Genomic DNA, 22698 nt, shown 5'->3' on the forward strand with positions numbered 1-22698 from the left:
TAACCCTTTCACTACCACACTACAGACGGTTATCCATTTCAGGATAAGATAAGATATTGCTTTATTGATCCCCTTGGGGGAAATTCAGGCATCGTAGCAGCATGGGGGAGGGGAGGTACGGGTATACGGGCATGGAAATAGAAGACATAAATATAGGCAATACAATTTTAGTACAGTAGAAAAAGTTAAAATAGGCAGTGTAAACAATAACTGTAATCAAAGGTGCAGATGAGGGTCTGTATGCCCTATAAGTTATATTATACGTTACAATAAATATAGTCAATAACACTTAGAATCGGAATATATATACTATGAGTAAGTAAAGTATAATACCCACCATCCCACCCCTCTCTTTTTGGGTTAGGTTAGGGGGGGGGGGGTTCGGGGGCTGGAATGAAGAACGTTTTCTTTTGTATGAGTTAAGTTGAGATCTATAATATAGGCCTCTACATGACATGGCCGTGGATTGAATTTGGATCCGATGCAGACACCAGAGCATGGGGAAAATGGGGGACCCTGATGTAAACAAGACGAAAGTCTTTCTCTGGTCTGCATCCCCTTAACAATTGTGTGCATTGAGCCGTACTGTATTGTACCCATTCTGCAATCTGTTAATACAATTTTCAATCAATCAATCAATCAATCAATCAATCAATCAATCAATCAATCAATCAATCAATCAATCAATCAATCACTGGGCAGAGAACTTTAAAAAATATGACACAATGCCGTGATAGGGTGAGGCCGGGTCATGATATGGATGATAATAACATCCTGGCCTGGGAGTCAGACTGGCAGCTTGTTTGCCGACAGAGATTTGAGCGTCGTTTGCATTTAATTGCGGCGGGTTTCTCTCCCTCAACAACCCTCAACCCTGACATGTCTCCTCTCTGTCCCCGCGGACAGGCGAGAGGGGATTACTTTCCAGGTGGGGCGAGGTGTATTTTTACACACACACACACACACACACACACACACACACACACACACACACACACACACACACACAGTGAAGGTAAATAATCGCAAGGGGAACGACAATGTCTCACCACATCGGTCTTGACTCTTAATGATAAACACGGTGATTAGGCATAATGGCGTAATGAATAAACCTGCAGCAGCTATACCTGCTCAAGTCTGAAGCCTGTTTTAATGAATGAGACATGACTAGCGGGCGTGAACAGATATGAACAGATATGAACAGATATGAACCTGACATGATACACCAGGTGTTAGTGTATTATATAGCCTATATAGTCCAGACTCCAGGCTATATACCTTATTTCATTCCACCGGACATGTTTAGACTAGTTGGGCTAACCCTAAAAACCATAGGTGCGTTTGAATTTGAATCCTTCTTTTTTATGGTATAATAAACTATGCTACATATATCGATATGTTTAAACCTCAACCAACATGCTTTCCAACTCTCAGGGCAGACAATAAAAATAGCATTTAGTTATACACTTTAGGTGTATAATATAATACTTTTAATATCTTTAAAATAAATCGATTATATTATTTATTATTAGATATATGCTCACTTTCCATCGCATGCACATTCTGTATATAACCCGTGCAATTTCGCCGCGCCTGTAAATGCAGCCAGGGCATAAAGACATGCACAGAAGTAATAATATGAAGTGATGATTACATGTGCAGCATAACCCTAACTGACCTTACTGTCATGCACTTGTCCTAATAATAAACTATAACCTACACTGTAGCACTCAACCTCAACACCTTGATGAACATTGTTACTCAGCTGATAAGAGTTGTGTCCTTCCTGATGACTTGTCGCACAGAACTTGCAAGTCGCTTTGGATAAAAGCGTTCAGCTAAATGTAACAATGTAAATTACCTGGTGGTCGACGCATGGAAAAGTTCCCGCTCTCATCCACCTTGCTGCTCCGCGTCTTCATGGGTCTCTGATGATGATACAGTTCCGTGCCCAGTGCCCTGTAGCTGCGTGACGCACACTCGCACTGCTGCAGCAGCGACGGCCCGAAACCATCTCCTCCTCCCACCGACATACATTATTCATGAACTATTACTCCAATGACACCTGCCTGCACGTTTTGCATATGCTCAGTTAACAACAATGAGACTAGGGCCCCCCCCTCCCTCTCTCTCCCTCTCTCCCCCTCTCTCTCCCCCCCTCCCTCTCTCTCCCTCTCTCTCCCTCTCTCTCCCTCTCTCTCTTTCTACTCACCTCTCTCTGTGTATGTCTCTCTCTCACAGTCTTTCCTTCTCTCTCCCTCTTTCTACTCACATGTCTCTCTCTCTTTTATACTCACCTCTCTGTGTATGTCTCTCTCTCTTTCTACTCACCTCTCTCTGTGTATGTCTCTCTCTCTCTTTCTACTCACCTCTCTCTGTGTATGTCTCTCTCTCTTTCTACTCACCTCTCTCTGTGTATGTCTCTCTCTCTTTCTACTCACCTCTCTCTGTGTATGTCTCTCTCTCTTTCTACTCACCTCTCTGTGTATGTCTCTCTCTCTTTCTACTCACCTCTCTCTGTGTATGTCTCTCTCTCTTTCTACTCACCTCTCTCTGTGTATGTCTCTCTCTCTTTCTACTCACCTCTCTCTGTGTATGTCTCTCTCTCGTTCTACTCACCTCTCTCTGTGTATGTCTCTCTCTCTTTCTACTCACCTCTCTCTGTGTATGTCTCTCTCTCTTTCTACTCACCTCTCTCTGTGTATGTCTCTCTCTCGTTCTACTCACCTCTCTGTGTATGTCTCTCTCTCTCTTTCTACTCACCTCTCTGTGTATGTCTCTCTCTCTTTCTACATTTACATTTACATTTAGTCATTTAGCTGAACGCTTTTATCCAAAGCGACTTACAAGTTCTGTACGACAAGACAGCAAGAAGGGTACAACTCTATCAGCTGAGTAACAATGTTCATCAAGTGTTGCGTGTTACAGTGTAGGTTAGTTTATTAGGACAAGTGCATGACAGTAAGGTTAGTTAGGGTTAGATTTTTTTTTTTTTCTTTTTTTTTTTAATCATTTCAGATAATGGTTGAAGAAGTGAGTCTTTAGTCGACGGCGAAAGATTGGACGTGATTCGGCTGTCCTAACTGGGATGGGTAGTTCATTCCACCATTGTGGGGCAAGGACTGAGAATAGGCGGCTTCTCTTTGATGACCCTCCGGGAGCTTGGATAGGAGTAGGTCTGAGGCGGCCAGAAGATGCAGAGCGTAGGGGTCTTGAGGGTGTGTAGTTAGAGACCATTGACCGGAGGTAGGCGGGAGCGGTTCCCTTTGCTGCACGGTATGCTAGGTCGAGGGCCTTGAAGCGGATACGTGCAGCAATGGGGAGCCACCTCTCTGTGTATGTCTCTCTCTCTTTCTACTCACCTCTCTGTGTATGTCTCTCTCTCTTTCTACTCACCTCTCTGTGTATGTCTCTCTCTCTTTCTACTCACCTCTCTCTGTGTATGTCTCTCTCTCCTTCTACTCACCTCTCTCTGTGTATGTCTCTCTCTCTTTCTACTCACCTCTCTCTGTGTATGTCTCTCTCTCTCTCTCTCTCGTTCTACTCACCTCTCTCTGTGTATGTCTCTCTCTCTCTTTCTACTCACCTCTCTGTGTATGTCTCTCTCTCTCTTTCTACTCACCTCTCTCTGTGTATGTCTCTCTCTCTTTCTACTCACCTCTCTGTGTATGTCTCTCTCTCTTTCTACTCACCTCTCTCTGTGTATGTCTCTCTCTCTCTTGTTCTACTCACCTCTCTCTGTGTATGTCTCTCTCTCTCTCTTTCTACTCACCTCTCTCTGTGTATGTCTCTCTCTCTCTTGTTCTACTCACCTCTCTCTGTGTATGTCTCTCTCTCTCTTTCTACTCACCTCTCTGTGTATGTCTCTCTCTCTCTTTCTACTCACCTCTCTCTGTGTATGTCTCTCTCTCTCTTTCTACTCACCTCTCTCTGTGTATGTCTCTCTCTCTCTTTCTACTCACCTCTCTCTGTGTATGTCTCTCTCTCTCTTTCTACTCACCTCTCTCTGTGTATGTCTCTCTCTCTCTTTCTACTCACCTCTCTCTGTGTATGTCTCTCTCTCTCTTTCTACTCACCTCTCTGTGTATGTCTCTCTCTCTTTCTACTCACCTCTCTCTGTGTATGTCTCTCTCTCTCTTTCTACTCACCTCTCTCTGTGTATGTCTCTCTCTCTCTTTCTACTCACATCTCTGTGTATGTCTCTCTCTCTTTCTACTCACCTCTCTCTGTGTATGTCTCTCTCTCTCTTTCTACTCACCTCTCTGTGTATGTCTCTCTCTCTTTCTACTCACCTCTCTGTGTATGTCTCTCTCTCTCTTTCTACTCACCTCTCTCTGTGTATGTCTCTCTCTCTCTTTCTACTCACCTCTCTGTGTATGTCTCTCTCTCTTTCTACTCACCTCTCTGTGTATGTCTCTCTCTCTCTTTCTACTCACCTCTCTCTGTGTATGTCTCTCTCTCTCGTTCTACTCACCTCTCTGTGTATGTCTCTCTCTCTTTATACTCACCTCTCTCTGTGTATGTCTCTCTCTGTGTATGTCTCTCTCTCTCTTTCTACTCACCTCTCTCTGTGTATGTCTCTCTCTCTTTCTACTCACCTCTCTCTGTGTATGTCTCTCTCTTTCTACTCACCTCTCTCTGTGTATGTCTCTCTCTCTTTCTACTCACCTCTCTCTGTGTATGTCTCTCTCTCTCTTTCTACTCACCTCTCTCTGTGTATGTCTCTCTCTCTCTTTCTACTCACCTCTCTGTGTATGTCTCTCTCTCTTTCTACTCACCTCTCTCTGTGTATGTCTCTCTCTCTCTCTTTCTACTCACCTCTCTCTGTGTATGTCTCTCTCTCTCTCTTTCTACTCACCTCTCTGTGTATGTCTCTCTCTCCTTCTACTCACCTCTCTGTGTATGTCTCTCTCCTTCTACTCACCTCTCTGTGTATGTCTCTCTCTCTTTCTACTCACCTCTCTGTGTATGTCTCTCTCTCAGTTCTACTCACCTCTCTGTGTATGTCTCTCTCTCTTTCTACTCACCTCTCTCTGTGTATGTCTCTCTCTCTCTTTCTACTCACCTCTCTCTGTGTATGTCTCTCTCTCTCTTTCTACTCACCTCTCTGTGTATGTCTCTCTCTCCTTCTACTCACCTCTCTCTGTGTATGTCTCTCTCTCACAGTATTTCCTTCTCTCCCTCTTTCTACTCACATGTCTCTCTCTCTCTCTCTTTCTACTCACCTCTCTCTGTGTATGTCTCTCTCTCTCTTTCTACTCACCTCTCTCTGTGTATGTCTCTCTCTCACCGTCTCTTTCCTTCTCTCTCCCTTTCTACTCACATCTCTCTCTGTCTCTATCCTCCTCTCTCTCCCTCTCTTTCTACTCTCACATCATCTCATGTTCTCTCTCATTCTCTCTCTCCATCTACTACCCCCCCCCCCCCCTCTCTATCAGACCCACACACTAGCACAACACACACACACGTGTTCAGAAGGTTGAACATGCAGGAATACTGCGGGCTAAAAGCCTTCCTGAGGTCCTTTGAAGACATTAGTCATACTCATAATACAATAATAACCAGAAGTCAACCTTATCATCATTCTGCCAGAAGTGGCTGCTGCAGTGTTACCTTTAGGTTGGAGAGAAGCTGCACTCGGTCACATGGACCTATTATCTTGATCATTCTGATTAGTACCATTAGTATAATACAGGGCTTCAAAGAACAAACAAACTCTATATTTAGGTTACATGTTTTCTTTGTACCTTTCACTCTGCAAGCCTCGCCCCTAAAGCATATTGGAACTGGTCGCAGATTGCTCAGTATAGCAAATTGTGATGTTCTTGGCTGAAACAGTCCCAACATGCCATTGGAGGTTGACCAGGATCATTCTACCATCAAGCCATCAGACTCATGAACAATATCTAACTATTATGATTTTACCCCGTGTTTTTATGTATTTTAAGTATTTTTAAGTACTGTACATACATTTTATTCTACTGTCGCACTTTTTACATCACCACTCTCAGCGCTGTCACTTTTTCTTAAATCACTATTATGCTGGTTTTTATTGTGTTTTTTTTCCACATGTATTCTATTATGTATTTTATTGACATGCTGTAGGTCGAGGGGCAGAGACCTAAGAGTTTTGCTCTGTTTGTCTGTGAATATGACAATATGCAACAATAAAACTGAATCTGAATCTTAGTAAACGGCAAGATTGGAGTCCATGTATTCCCAGTGGGCATGGGATTAAAGTACATGTCAACAATAACATAACAGAATAGAGAAGTGGGAGGATCCCCGGAGTCTCTGTTTCCTTCTGGAAAGAGAGAAGTCAGCAGGCGACTGTTGAAATGAAACACCACAGACGCCTCAGGTGTCAGAGAGCAGACGTCAAGAGGTTCCAATGAAACAACCTCCCCAGAGTCATAGAGATGGACGGATAGCCTTTTCTATACACAGAGATATATCACAAGGGAGTTTCACGGCTAATGACCAAACACACGTTGCACACGTTGCCCCCCGATGGTGGCGCTATAGAGGAAAGATCACGGGGAGAGACGGGACTCAATGGTGTTCTTCCTCTTGGGATCATGAATGTGCACATCATATTTCGGGGGGAAATTCGGCAATTGTTTTTTTTTCACGATATGGTGAGAACAGATGCCCGCCCACGCCCACGCGTACACCCACACGCCCACCCAACCACCCACCCACACAGGTTTGATTTGAGCTTTGGTAGAGACACTTCATATGCGAGCACACAAAGTAGCTCTAATTTGAGCATAAATATAGTTTTCTTTAAGCTACAAAGAGCAGCAGAGGGTCCTGATAAGTGTCTTTAATTAACCTCCTGGTGTGTAACCACCTGGCCCACATGTGCACTTGCTACATACACATAAGATAGCAAATTGGGTCCCAAAAAAATTAAACATATACCAAAAGCAAAAAGCCACAACGATGTAATGAGATTAAATAGACTAGTACAGGTCAAAAGACTCTGTTTTGCAAGATGGTGATGTTGTGAATTATAATACTAAAGATAGTTTTCACTCTATACCAAGTGGCTTGGGTATACGTCCCTTTATAAAACCAAGCCTATGTACCGGGATAAAGGATAAATTGCACGAACTGGGACTTGAGGACATAACTGCCATTTGGTGTCATCTGACACGGGGAGAGAGAGGGTGAGAGAGAGAGGGGGAGAGAGAGAGATGGAACACGAGAGAGAGAGAGGTGGAGAGAGAGAGACAACACTGTAAACTCAAGGTGTAGCCGCCTCGTGTCACGATGTCTCTCACTTGCCGACACGTGTGTTGAAACCAAGACCCTGTGGAACAGCTTCTTTCACCGAGACACTAGTGATGGGTATTCCCGCTCTTTTTTTTTTTCTTTTTTAAAAGAGAGCCGGTTCTTTTGGCTCGGCTCACTAAAAAAGAGCCGGCTCTTTCGGCTCCTCAGATTTTTTTGTTGCTTAAATTAATGTATTACCATAAAATTAAATGATGTGTAAAATGAATTACTAATGTAATTTTTTTTTATCATATCAAATGTTTATTATCTATATGGCTTTATTCACATACGACATGGAGCAGAGCGCTAAAAATAATACAAAATAAAGAATAAATTGGCTCCAAATGAGGAGTTCATCGATTCACTTCAAAGAGTCGACTCTAATAAAAAGAGCCGTTTCGTTGGCGACCGACACGTCGCTAAAGACACAGCAACGCACCGGCAGCAGCGCAAGAGGGAGGAACAGAAAAAAGCATTTCATATAAAAGTATTCTGTATTTTTGTATGACAACTAATAAAGAAACTTGAAACTTGAACTTGAGGAACACGACAGACGAGCTCACTGATCACCGTCCTCCTCCAACACGCTGCAGGGAGCGGTGGACAGAGAGATAGTTTGCTTTCAACACGAGTCCTTGATCCATCAAAGGGGTAGCCATTAAAACCAGTTAGAATGACAGTAGAATGTGAACAATACTGGTTGCAATAGACAGGGTTCCCACAGACGTTGCTAAATGAAATTCAAGGACTTTCAAGTTCCAAGCACTATATTTAAAAGGGCATTTAAAAGGATCCAATTCACTTTTAAATGCTGTTTTTTTTATCGGGGGGAAAATCGGATCCAATATGTATGGCTTAAAAAAACAATTTCCGACGATTAGTTACACTTTAGATTTAAAAAAAGAAAATGCAATTTCTTGATTCAGATTTTTTTTTTATCATGGATGAACAAAACTTTCAATGCGAATGGTTGATTTCAATTTCAAGGACTTTTAATTAAGCTCCTTGTTAAAAATGTGGCTGTTTTCAAGGAATTCCAGGTCTCGACTTTACAAAAATCAAGCACTCTAAGCACTTCAAGGACCTTGTGCGATGCGAACCCTGAATAGAGCAGGTGAAAACGGCTTTAGGACGACTTTTGCCCTGGAAGCAAGTCAAATCGAATTGTGCAATATACTTCCGTCTACCTACCGTCACGGGTTGTGACTTTCACACCTGCTTCTCTGCCGTTGCGTTTTATATAGTTCTATGGTCTCTGCCCCAGCTGTGTCGCCGGTCATCACCCCAGCAGCTGTTGTCAGTTTGTCATTATCCCCACATGTTATTTTTTTTAATCTACTTTTTCTCCCCATCCCAATTTACCTCTCGTGCCAATTCTCCCTCCCGTCCCGATCGTTGCTCGCATATGTCCCCACTGGCCGGTTGTAGGGAGGATAGAAGCCTTGCATCACATGTCCCCTCCGATACATGTGGAGGCAGCCTGTCACATCTTTTCACCTGCCAGCGCGGACTCTCATTTGGCGAGGTGTAACGTGTGGGAGGCTCACACTGCCCCCGCCATTTTCCTGACTTTGCTGTGCAGGCGTCCCCAACCGACCTGTAGGAGTCGCTGTTCACAACGTCCAGATTACCACCCATCGACTTCCACCCGCTAAGTCTGCCAATTGAGTTAGTATGACGGCCGGTCCAAGCCGGAGGCAACGCCGACAGCCGGATTCGAACCCGGTGTCTCTTGCGTTGGTGACGAGCGCAATGTCTGCTGCGCCACCCAGCTGCCCCTTATCCCCACATGTTTATACTGTACATCATTATCCCCAGAAGAAGAAGAAGCTTCTATCCCCAGGCCATCAGGATGCTCAACGAACAATGAACACTACACAACAACCATCAAACGCACATAGCACACACATCCACACGCACACACTCACTTTAAACAAACACACTGTAGCACCCACTCCCCACACTTTATAGCACACACTCACTTTAAACAAACACACTGTAGCACCCACTCCCCACACTTTATAGCACACACTCACTTTAATCAAACACACTGTAGCACCCACTCCCCACACTTTATATTTATTGATAAAGGATTGCACTACAACTCGTACACCTTACTGTAAATTGTACCTAAATTGTACCTCATCCCATTTCTGCTTTGCACTATATAGTATTGTATATTAGTACACTGCATAGTATTGTATATTATATGGTAACTCAGTTACGTCTATTCTGCATCGAACATTGTACATATGTCTATACTGAACACTGTGACCTCATTTTCTACTTCTAATTTACATGCTATACTATGTTATTTGATACTATCTTGTCTAGCACAGTCTCTGGAGCGTAACAGTAAGAAGCATTTTGTATGAAAGTATTCTGTACTTCTGTATGACAACTATTAAAGAAACTTGAGAAACCCATGTGTTTATACTGTACATCATTATCCATGTGTTTATACTGTACATCATTATGTGTTTATACTGTACATCATTATCCCCATGTTTATATACTGTACATCATTATCCCCATGTTTATATACTGTACATCATTATCCCCATGTGTTTATACTGTACATCATTATCCATGTGTATATACTGTACATCATTATGTGTTTATACTGTACATCATTATCCCCATGTTTATATACTGTACATCATTATCCCCATGTGTTTATACTGTACATCATTATCATGTGTTTATACTGTACATCATTATCCATGTGTATATACTGTACATCATTATCCCCATGTTTATATACTGTACATCATTATCCCCGTGTGTTTATACTGTACATCATTATCATGTGTTTATACTGTACATCATTATCCATGTGTTTATACTGTACATCATTATCCCTGTGTGTTTATACTGTACATCATTATCATGTGTTTATACTGTACATCATTATCCATGTTTATACTGTACATCATTAGCATGTGTTTATACTGTACATCATTATCCCCATGTGTTTATACTGTACATCATTATCATGTGTTTATACTGTACATCATTATCATGTGTTTATAATGTACATCATTATCATGTGTTTATACTGTACATCATTATCCATGTGTTTATACTGTACATCATTATCATGTGTTTATACTGTACATCATTATCCCCATGTGTTTATACTGTACATCATTATCCCCATGTGTATATACTGTACATCATTATCCCCATGTGTTTATACTGTACATCATTATCCCCATGTGTATATACTGTACATCATTATCCCCATGTGTTTATACTGTACATCATTATCCCCATGTGTTTATACTGTACATCATTATCCCCATGTGTTTATACTGTACATCATTATCATGTGTTTATACTGTACATCATTATCATGTGTTTATACTGTACATCATTATGTGTTTATACTGTACATCATTATGTGTTTATACTGTACATCATTATCCCCATGTGTATATACTGTACATCATTATCCCCATGTGTTTATACTGTACATCATTATCATGTGTTTATACTGTACATCATTATCATGTGTTTATACTGTACATCATTATGTGTTTATACTGTACATCATTATCCCCATGTGTATATACTGTACATCATTATCCCCATGTGTATATACTGTACATCATTATCCCCATGTGTATATACTGTACATCATTATCCCCATGTGTATATACTGTACATCATTATCCCCATGTGTATATACTGTACATCATTATCATGTGTTTATACTGTACATCATTATCCATGTGTTTATACTGTACATCATTATCCCCATGTGTATATACTGTACATCATTATCATGTGTTTATACTGTACATCATTATCCATGTGTTTATACTGTACATCATTATCCCCATGTGTTTATACTGTATGTCAGCTGCCCCAGTTAGTCTATGCCCATTTTTTAAACGCCAACATGACAATAATAATACCTCCTTGTGTAATGATCATGTTATGTGAATTGATCCCATCTGATCGATCCTTTGTAAAACAACAACTCTATGCCTCGTTGTAACTTGAATTACACTCACCTTTTTGTCCCGTTATACGTTATAGATGAGGTGTCAGAGTGCACAGGGCAAATACGTCCAAATATGAAAGATCTGCACCTTCTCGTTAAAATCCAAGTCTCAACTCCGGGTCTCTCTCGCTCTCGCTCTCTCTCTCTCTCAGTCACACAAGCAGGTAAGAGAAGAATGTTCACGACTGTCAGACTGGTTGGACAACTCTTGACTGAACTCATAGCAGTCGGATGTGCTGGTATTTTGTAAACCAGTCACCTACGCATACACACATGTGAGAGAGAGAGAGAGAGAGAGAGAGAGAGAGAGAGAGAGAGAGAGAGGGAGGGAGGGTGTGAGTGTGAGAGAGGGTGGGGTGAGAGAGAGAGAGTGTGAGAGAGAGCAGGGGAGAGAGCAAAGAGAGTGAGAGCAAGAGAGTGAGGAAAGAGAGTGGGGGAGAGAAAGGGTGAGAGAGAGAGAGAGCACGAGAGAGAGAGTGAGTTTAAAAGGTCATGGTCATGTTTGCTCTCCTGTGCCTGGAAAGGAAAGTGCACTTCCTCCACGTTGCCCTTCACACTCATCAGTCACGTGCGGCGCTGGAGGCACACGGCCCACTTATGGGAACGATAGAATGATCAGGAATTCTCTGGCGGTGGATGATGGGCATGAGAAAAGAAAAGAAAATGAAAACAGGTCTAACTGCACAAGTCAGCATTCTGAAGAATCCAAGGAGATGAAGGCGCTGTGGAAGAGCCACCTTGCGGAAACCGTCTGTAGTGTGGTCGTGAAAGGGTTAACCTTCTGTAGTGTGGTTGTGAAAGGGTTAACCTTCTGTAGTGTGGTCGTGAAAGGGTTAACCTTCTGTAGTGTGGTTGTGAAAGGGTTAACCCTTTGTCGTGTGGCAGCGAAAGGGCTAACCTTCTGTATTGTCACAGTGAAAGGGTTAACAATTTGGTAGTGTGGCAGTGGAAGGGTTAAATAAGAGTTTCGATGTGGGCAGAGTGCTTTTCGGTTTCACTCAACAAACTGCATTTTACATTTAGTCATTTAGCTGAACGCTTTTATCCAAAGCGACTTACAAGTTCTATAAGACAGGTCAGCAGGAAGGGTGCGACTCTTTCAGCCGAGTGACCATGTTCATCAAACAGTGTTGAAACTTGGGCGCTGCAGTGTTGAGTGCACAGTAGTAGAGACATATTAGCATAGTAGGAAGAGTGCATGATAGTAGAGGACAGTAAGAAGGTTAGTGGTTATCTTTCATTTCAGATATTGCATTTCTAGCACAGCGTCCGGTCAATACGAACAAACATGCTCATTCATATTCAAGTTCCATTAACAATAGGCAAGATCTTCCTGATACCTTCCATACAAGCCCTTTGGGCTTAGTTCCCTCCTAGCACTTTCTTTTTTATTTTTTTTTAATAATGTGCTAAATAAATAAACTAACTAAACTACGTCTCCCACCGGGGTAAACAACCCCCCTGGCTGGCCTGAGATCAGCTCACACGCTCACGCCGCCTCAAAAGGACACTCTCTCCGTCCCATCTCCCACATGTGGAACTATGCAGCTCATTTAAAATTCATAATGCTTTCGGGGGCTGGAGAGCAGACGTCTCTCTACCAGCGGTGCCCACGCTGGAATCCCTCGCCCGCCCCCGGACCGCGCGCTGAAGGACAAGGGGGACAGTGCCCTTGTTCACTGCAGCACAGGGACACTCTTGTCTTTTCGGGGGTGGCCGCCGGGCTGGACAATCATATTTTATTCAAGAGGCAAGAGACTCTCAACAGAAGGCACACAGTCAGCCGCCCAGGCTGGGTGAATAGTTTGGTCATGAGAGCATGGTGGGTGAGAGAGGCAGACAGTTTCCCGCCAATGCAAGTGTGAGCTCCCTCAGAGGTCAGACATGATGTAATACTACACACACACACAACAGCAACCATAAACAAGGACCGACCCTCCCCCTATAGTTATGAAATTGGGGTTATTATTGGGATAGCTGGCAGTTGTGTAACCTCTCATTTCTGAAGTTTATGATACAATAAAGAAAGATCACTTTTAGTGCTAATGAAATAGAGTAACATAGGTCTGAACTTGAGTTGTAGAAAAACTTGTTACTCAAGTTTTTCTGTAGTAGTTAGTAGTCCAGAGGTAGTATTTCCCCAGAAGGTGGTATGGCTTAAAAAACTCCCGAGGTCCATAGCCTGAAGCCTTATGTAGTACATGTCCAAATTTCATAAAGATCCATTTAGAAATTATTTAATGAGTGATTAGGAGTGATTTTGGTAAACTGTGTACAGACGTTCGTTTCATTCGGCTGTTTTTCTCTTCCCGTTTTCTCTCGTTCGTTTTTCACCTAGATCCCCGATTCATACATCCCCCAGTTGGGGTATCATTGGAAAGCCACACTCATTGGCTACAACACTCCAATCATTTTCAAGATCGCCAAATGATTGACGGAACTAGAGCCCCAAGAGTCGGGAGTGGTATTTTGCGCAATACTGTGTACTTTGCACAAGCCTCAAATAAAACTCTAGAACCGCTGAACGGATTTTGTCACCTGAAAGGGCTATCGACAGGCAACAAATGGGCCTTCAATTCGATATATATATATTGTATTACAAAATATGCACACGAGCCACTAGTGGTCGCCAAAATGCCGGTGGTCAAATAGTCATAGTGTAGTTAATGAACATAAATGTAAATGTGTGAGACAGTGTTAGCCAAAGCTAATTTTCGACTGTTGTCCGTGGGCCTGGTGTTAAAAAGCAGCAAAAAAATAAAGCATAACATATATGGCATACAGTTAGAACAGGTAGTGGATTTCAAACAATAGGGCCCCCAGCAGGTGGGCCAAGAGAAAGGCTCATCTCAATCTCAAGCCCCGGCCACTTTTCTTCATCCTCCAACTGTCACAATCACAACGGTTGCTTTCCTCTGAATAACTTTGTTGCGATTGGAGGATCAGAAAAATAGGGCGGGGCTTGAGAGGCAAAATTGTCAACAGAATATACTGTACAAGTAATGCTATAGTATTCTCATTAACAACATGGCACCCGGCTGTTGGGGACCTATAGTTGACTTTGATTGATATTCACCAATGATGTAAAACCTTCCATGTGACTAAACTGGCCGGTCAATCACTCGCCCCCCCCCCCTCGTGACCGGAAATCTAATCTCGCCTTCCATGACAGATAAAATACTTGTGTTCAGCATAAGCCTACTTGCAGAATTTATATCTCCAACTCAACAAGCAAAGCTCATTCTACTGGCTATCTATCCATCCATCCATCCATCCATCCATCCATCCATCCATCCATCCATCCATCCATCTGCTGATAAAAAGGTAATGCCTGTTCTGAGAATAGTTTGGCTATTTAAACCACTTACAACTATCTTACTCCGGTAAGAATGACACACCTACCATAGCTTTAGCCTTTATGACTGATGGATTAAACACCTTAGACCTGGAAAGAACCACTTGCTCAAAATGATATGCAATTTAGATATTTTTGAAAAAATATTACACTAATGAAATTGTTTTATTTTAATATTATAATGTACCTCCTTTTACGAGTCAAGACAGTGTGATTATGTTGAGTAGGAAATTTATTTTCACATCTGAAAATAATTGCGGCGTGTGACTACACTTGAAAAGCAAAAAAAACTATTCAAATGCAATTTCACAGAAGCTGTATTTAAGATGCAGTTTGTCAGATTTTAAGCGTTAAAATGTTATTATGAAACGAGAGGGATGAATAAATGAGCCTGTTCTGTGAGAAGCCCATCATAGAACACTGATTTGACCCAATGCAGTGCTTTATGGCGTTTGGGTCAGACACCAACAAAATGTAGCATGTAGCTTAATATGACCACATGGCCCGTGTGTAGCTAGGCGTGTAGCTAGGTGTGTAGCTAGGTGTGTAGCTAGGTTGTGTAGCTAGGCGTGTAGCTAGGTTGTGTAGCTAGGTGTGTAGCTAGGTTGTACAACCAAAGAGGATCAATAAGTAACGACGACGTCAGAGACAAGATGCCCCGGACGAACATCCGCTAGAGATGGCACTTTTCTAAAAAACGTACAAACTGCATCTTTCAAGAACAAAATTATTCTAGATATAGCATACAATTTTGTAATTGACATATAAACATTCAATTTAGGAAATCTCTCTCAAAACAATGAAAAAGTGTATTACAAAATGTAATGAACAAGCAACCAATATGATAACAATATTTCCTTCTGTGAAAAATACATCTATTTGTGATAAAATGTAGGCTATGTCTGTAAAGAAAGGGGTATAAAGACAAATTTCATTTTTTTCTCGCTCTCTCTCTTAACATCAGGATACAATAAGGGAATAGTATTTCCTTATCACCCCCCCCCCAAAGAAAATATTTTTTTAAAGCAGTATTAGAATTGCACCAACTCCATCAGAATCATATCCCGTGTTATAAGCTAAAGGAGTTTCGAAGCACAAAAGATAAGTATGCATCTATATTATGGTTTTTTATCAAATTCTTCCTTGAAAGAATTGCTGTGACACCCCCACCCCCCTTTGTTTACAAAATGTACATTATATATATAAGTTTGGCGCACCATTACAAAATGGATGTTTCACGTACACTATATATCTATGTTTATATAATTTTACAATAAACAAACTTCTCTGTATATAGGCCTGCGTATGGAATAGCTGATAAAAGGCTTGCTGTGGGTAATCGAGGTTCTGCAACATCTCAATATGGGTCTTTCTACATCCTATTCTAAATGGCTCCGTCTATTTAGTGCGCGCTCATTGGTTGTGATCCGAACAGACGGGATTACCGGCGCTCGCAGATCAATGGGTCTATTTATTGTGGGCAAAAAAAAACGAACGCGTTTCAGCTTAAAAAGCCACCGTCGGCGTAAATCAAAACCGACAGAAATGACAATATTATAGAAAACAGATGAGGCTCAAACGGCAATCGGTGAAGAGAATTCCTAAAGACACAATAGGATCCATCTGTGAATGAAGTGCTCAGATAACAATGGGGGGCTAGCCGTGCAACTACAAGTAAAGAGCACTGTGTCACAAGCTGAAAGATAACGCATATGAAACTGAATGCCTAAGACTGGAAACATATACAGATCCAGCTCTTAGAAATCGAACCTCTACTGCAAGGGCGCAGTATGGTTAACGCCTCGTTAACAGCACTGCCAGGTTAATGGTGCATGATTACCGCAGTAGCAGAGCAGAGCTCAGAGACCCGAGAGCTGCATCTGTAGTAAGAGCATAAAGATGTATATTAAATAGCCCCTATTATGGACATTTCACAGTTAAATATTTTCATTTTTGTGGTGCGTTTAAAAACATTTGCCCGTTTTAATCGTCAGAAACATAGTTACAGCTGTACAGGCCGTCATTCAGCAGTCAAGACTCCATCAGCCTCAAACAGCCAGGTTTGACTTCCGTCTCTTTCATTTTGGTTCACAAAATTCAAATCAAACTGTACAACTAGGCATTGAAGATCAGATTTTATATCTTATTTCTCGTCTAAAATGTTGTCAGAAACACATTTTAGTGAACCATTTAGGTTGGAAAAAGAGAAAGAAAAGAGTTTACGAGCGAGCCGTCATCTTGACATACTGGTAACGTTACGCAAGTCAGGAGTCAATACCAGAGCGTATCGGGCTTTTTACTGCAAGAGTGAATAATAATAAACACCAATAGACATAATATGCCGAGAATAAATATTGTGTTGCATAGTGACGTAGTTATGCAACGGAAGAAAAGGCTGGACTACAAACGAGGGATTTCAAGCAGTTGAAGGAACAGTTTAAAGTGGGAGAGAATAACTCCCTTTGGCGAGTCATGGACTTCACATTCTGTAACTCTGCAGACGTTCTACATGCAGCTCCAGCTATATACCACACTAAAGGTAAGGGGGAAATATAAAAAGCATAATAAGATGCACACAAGTGTAAAAAAAATTACACTAAAACATTAAGAAATATCATACATACCGGTACAATGACCTCGATTGAGGGAAACGTAATTATATTCATAAAATGATTCTATGAACACGAAGTGCCACACGGCGAGGGCGTTCACAGAGGGATCCCATAATGTATTCTCTTTGCCGATTGGCTTTTTGAACCTCACCCGTTTTCCATAATATTGTCATTTCTGTTAGTTTTGATTTACACCGATAATGGCTTTTGTCTGAAACGTTTTGTCGTTTGCCCACAATGAATAGAAGACGTATATTGATCTGCGAGTGCGTCCCGTTTGTTGCGATCCTCACACCACATCCGCGCACCCGGCCGATACAGTGTTGAATATTTGGAGCCGTGCGCAGTTCTACTTTCCACCACTGGTCTGAGATCTGTCTGGACTTACAAAAACAGAACAAAGTACAAGTAATTTAAAAAAAAACTAAACATACAATATAGATCTATGAAAGACGCCCACAAGCAGTTGGCTCATAACTACGAGAAAGAAAAAAGAAAAACGAAGGAGAAAAAACAAACAAACTACAAAGACCAGATGAAAGCCTATGAGGTTCCTCCAAAAATGCTGACCAAAAGCTGTAGTCCTTACTGTTGATCCAGTTAGTGCTTTCTAAATGGGCTGGATGGGGCTGGTGCAAACCATAAACCGTCCGACCCCCAGAATCTCAAAGAGGCCCCACATTCAGAATCTCTCAAGAGTCTGGAAGCAGACTTAGCCCATCGTCTCCTATGACTGGAAGACTCCTACTGGGTCTGAAACGAGTACATTAACCGGCTGGCAAAAACACTAGTTATACAGTCACTTGGTGACACGTGGTGATCCAATCTCTCAAGACCACAATTCATTCCTGATGAAATAATCACAATTAATAGGCAGGCCGGGTAATATTTTCGGTGTCTCCATACTGTGGTTTAGGGCTGTCCCCGACTAAGGATTTGTAGAGTCGACATTGATTGGCCAAAATGTGCCGATAGTCGACTGGTAGTAGTTTTTTTTTTTCATTCCATTTGGGCTGTGGGGGGGGGGGTGCTTAATGTCTGAAGGAGTCGACTGAAGGCTTCTTGTCCTCTGCGAAGGCATGCAATTGGTCCACTGATGGATACATCTTGATATTTGTCTAGTGTGTTCATTAGACGGGTGAAATCCTCTTTCAGTGCCTCTGTGCCCGTGTAGCCGGTCTCGTATTTCCATCTCTGCGTTGTGTTACAGTTCGACCCCCGTTAAGGGATTGCCCCGAGTGAGTCTCGAACCCCGGCCTCCCGCACCGCGGGCGACATCGCAGACCACTGTACCAAGAGGTGAGTTCACTTCTTGGTAACGTGTCTGTGTGCCTTTTAAGGGGGAGTGAGTTTAACTTGCAGTACCGCTAACATCCACAGTCACTTCACAACACTTGAACATCGTGACCGTGGATATACTCGCGGTACCTCCGTCGCACCCATTTTCTTAGGCAGTTAGCCTCGCTGGTATGCGCGCCATTAGCGTTAGCCACGCTTCTCTAGGCCTCTTTGCTTTGGGAAAGAATGATACAAAATATATATTATACTTTTTTTTTTTTTTGCATTCGACTAAATAAAATCAATCAAATCAAATCCTTTATTTAACCAGATAAGCATCATTGAGATTAAAATCTCTTTTTCAAGAGCGATCTGGCCAAGCAAGAGGTTGGCAGTCGACTACGGCTCCTTTCGATCGATTAGTGGACTACTCGACTAGTCGAGGTCGGCCCTGCTGTGGTTCTAACCATGAATCCTTGAGAAGCTTCGTGACCTGTAGACATATCAACACCTGGGTTACTGCGTTCTATTCGAAAGCAAAGCGGCTAACCGTTTTAGAGCTACCATCTCGTTAAGAGATACACGGAAATGTGTATTTTCTTTTTTATTGTGGTTATTTAGTCAGGCAATCAACGTGGCATAAGAGATGAGACCCCGACACACGACCGCGGTGCGCCAAAGTGACCGTAACCAGCAGACTGGAGCAGCTGCATCCTACGGCGACGACCCGATATACCAGTTTCAGACCCAGTGGGAGGCGCGTCTCGTTGCAGGCTTCCACCGGTCTGCTGGGTGGGGCCCGGAAGCAGAGTCTCTGTAGGCGGGGCATTCTCTCTCTCTCTCTCTCCCTCCCTCTCCCTCGTCTGGTTGCTAGGCTACCGGCAGGCCTGCTGCACTTGATTGAGGAGCTCCCCAAAGCGGTCAAAGAGTCCCTCCACCCAGGCTCCGTTCTGCAGACACTTCTGGACCGTCTCCCCCGGCCCCAGCTGCCCCGCCTGTACCTTCAGAGACGAGATCTGGAGGGAGACAAAGGACGGCGGACGTCAGGAGAGCCACGTGGAAGAACCCAAGGGTTCAAACCTCTCCAGTGTTACTCTACGTAGAGAGGATTATCGCTGATATATACTGACTCAACGTCAGCATGAACAACAACTCATTATACTCCATACAACATGCTAGCACATTACAGTTTATACACTATACCAGTGGTTCTCAACTGGTCTAGCCTCGGGACGCAACATTTTCCTTAGTCATTAAGTTGCGACCCAAATTTTTTAACCACTATGATTTATTTAAATTTTGTTTTTTGCAGTAATACGCAATCTTTCATGCACTGTTAAAAACATGAAATAAACACAAAAACTATGGCTAAAAACCCAATGAAATAAAATAATAATAAATAATATGCTTCTTAGCAGATTTCTTAGCTTAACATAACAGACCTAAGTTTGGGGGAACTAATGGGATAACTGGGGTTGCAACAAAAGTGCAACTAGGGCTAAAAACACAATGAAATAAAATAATAATAATAATAAATAATATATGCTTCTTAGCAGACTTCTTAGCTTAACATCCCAGGGAACTAATGGGATAACTGGGGATGTTGTTTGCTCCTGACAAGAGTCTCAAAGTCTGGGGTGATGATAGACAAAGCAACTCTGAGGTCATGCTCAATGTCCAATCTGTTCCTCTGCTTTGTCTTCAGCTGGACCACCACTGAGAAGCCACTTTCACAAAGATAGGTAGTGCAAAAAAAAAGATTATAAAAAAAAAAAAAAAAAAAAATTTACACACACATCCGCGACCCCCTCAAAATGGCCCCGCGACCCACTTTTGGGTCACGACCCACCAGTTGAGAAACACTGCTCTATACAACATACTAGCACATTATAGTTTATACTCTATATAACATGCTAGCACATTCCAGTTTATACTCCATACAACATGCTAGCACATTCCAGTTTATACTCTATACAACATGCTAGCACATTCCAGTTTATACTCTATACAACATGCTAGCACATTACAGTTTATACTCTATACAACATGCTAGCACATTACAGTTTATACTCTATACAACATGCTAGCACATTACAGTTTATACTCTATACAACATGCTAGCACATTACAGTTTATACTCTATACAACATGCTAGCACATTACAGTTTATACTCTATACAACATGCTAGCACATTACAGTTTATACTCCATACAACATGCTAGCACATTACAGTTTATACTCCATACAACATGCTAGCACATTACAGTTTATACTCTATACAACATGCTAGCACATTACAGTTTATACTCCATACAACATGCTAGCACATTACAGTTTATACTCTATACAACATGCTAGCACATTACAGTTTATACTCTATACAACATGCTAGCACATTACAGTTTATACTCCATACAACATGCTAGCACATTACAGTTTATACTCCATACAACATGCTAGCACATTACAGTTTATACTCTATACAACATGCTAGCACATTCCAGTTTATACTCCATACAACATGCTAGCACATTACAGTTTATACTCTATATAACATGCTAGCATATTCCAGTTTATACTCTATACAACATGCTAGCACATTACAGTTTATACTCTATAAAACATGCTAGCGCATTAGTTTATACTCCATACAACATACTAGCACATTCCAGTTTATATATCTATACAACATGCTAGCACATTACAGCTTATACTCTATACAACATACTAGCACATTCCAGTTTATATATCTATACAACATGCTAGCACATTACAGCTTATACTCCATACAACATACTAGCACATTACAGTTTATATATCTATACAACATGCTAGCACATTACAGCTTATACTCCATACAACATACTAGCACATTCCAGTTTATATATCTATACAACATGCTAGCACATTACAGCTTATACTCTATACAACATGCTAGCACATTACAGTTTATACTCTATACAACATGCTAGCACATTACAGCTTATACTCTATACAACATGCTAGCTCATTAGTTTATACTCCATACAACATACTAGCACATTCCAGTTTATTCTATTCTCTCTATTAGATCTTTTTTAACACGCCCAAGTTGGTGCACCTGGCTGATGAGCAACACTGGTCAAAACTAGGGATGTTCGATATTGGCTTTTTTACCGATATCCGATATACCGATATTGTCCAACTCTTAATTTCCGATACCGATATATGCAGGGTCCCCCCCCCCCCCCCCCAAAAAACGGAATAATTTCAGGTAATTAACATTACATATCTCTTGTCGTGGAATTAACACAACATCATGCATACTTTTGACAATAAATAAAATAAGAATTTGTTCTTGCTTGCCTGGGTAAATAAAGGTTAAATAAATGTACATTTCTTATTTTTTATTTTTTTAACAGATAGCCTATGGATAATTTCCGATATTACATTTTAATGCCAATATCGGACATCCCTAGTCAAAACTTAAAAACCCTTAACTTAAAAAGGTAGAATCAGTAACGCCGTCAGACAGTGACCTCTATGAAAAAGAGCCCGCTGCACATGTTTGCCACCCAGAGGACCGGCCTACAGGAGGGACCGTCCCTAACTGAGGGTCATTGAAACCCAAATAGAAACTCAATATGAGGTCATCAGTAGTCGGTGTCCAACAGTAGTCTCCCATGTTACAGCTTTCATTACTAGTATTATTAAATACCAATATTTGGCAATGGCAACCCCTACCCTATCCCCACTCAACTACAACTTTACGTTGTAGTTACAGAATCGACATATAACCCTAACCTCAGTGGAGACCTCACATCCCACCTCAACCTAAAATAAGATATATATATATTTTTTTGTTGTTGTTGTGATAATCGATTTTCAAAGTTTTCCTCAACTAGGACGAGGAAGAAAAATGTGGCCTTGGTAGAAGGCAGATTGTGACAAAACTGACAATTACACTTGGTTACAGAGAGGTTCTACAGAGAGGTTCTACAGAGAGGTTCTACAGAGAGGTTCTACAGAGAGAGAGGTTATACAGAGAGGTTCTACAGAGAGGTTCTACAGAGAGAGAGGTTCTACAGAGAGGTTCTACAGAGAGGTTCTACAGAGAGGTTCTACAGAGAGGTTCTACAGAGGTTCTACAGAGAGGTTCTACAGAGAGGTTCTACAGAGAGGTTCT

At 41.8% G+C, this 22698-nt stretch overlaps 2 protein-coding genes and 1 long non-coding RNA gene across 3 annotated transcripts in view; 1 reads left to right on the top strand and 2 right to left on the bottom strand.

The window, feature by feature from the left end:
- depdc7a (DEP domain containing 7, paralog a) overlaps positions 1-1942 on the bottom strand; it is a 34547-nt gene extending 32605 nt beyond the window's left edge. The window contains 1 exon segment of the mRNA XM_084337517.1: positions 1862-1942. Within this exon segment, the coding sequence (XP_084193643.1) occupies positions 1862-1922 (61 nt within the window). The 5' untranslated portion in view covers positions 1923-1942.
- Positions 1943-14848: 12906 nt separating this feature from the next.
- On the top strand, positions 14849-15496 carry LOC311247259. Its single transcript, XR_014620839.1, has 2 exons — positions 14849-15172; positions 15210-15496. It is a non-coding gene; the product is annotated as an uncharacterized lncRNA (long non-coding RNA).
- A 139-nt stretch (positions 15497-15635) lies between these two features.
- The window catches only part of qser1 (glutamine and serine rich 1), a 63865-nt gene continuing 56802 nt past the window's right edge, over positions 15636-22698 (bottom strand). Inside the window, exon 13 of the mRNA XM_084337614.1 lies at positions 15636-19548. Within this exon, the coding sequence (XP_084193740.1) occupies positions 19408-19548 (141 nt within the window). The 3' untranslated portion in view covers positions 15636-19407. The remainder of the gene's footprint in view (positions 19549-22698) is intronic.

Source organism: Notolepis coatsorum (assembly GCF_963971535.1).
Source record: "Notolepis coatsorum genome assembly, chromosome: 20".
Lineage (NCBI taxonomy): Eukaryota > Metazoa > Chordata > Actinopteri > Aulopiformes > Paralepididae > Notolepis > Notolepis coatsorum.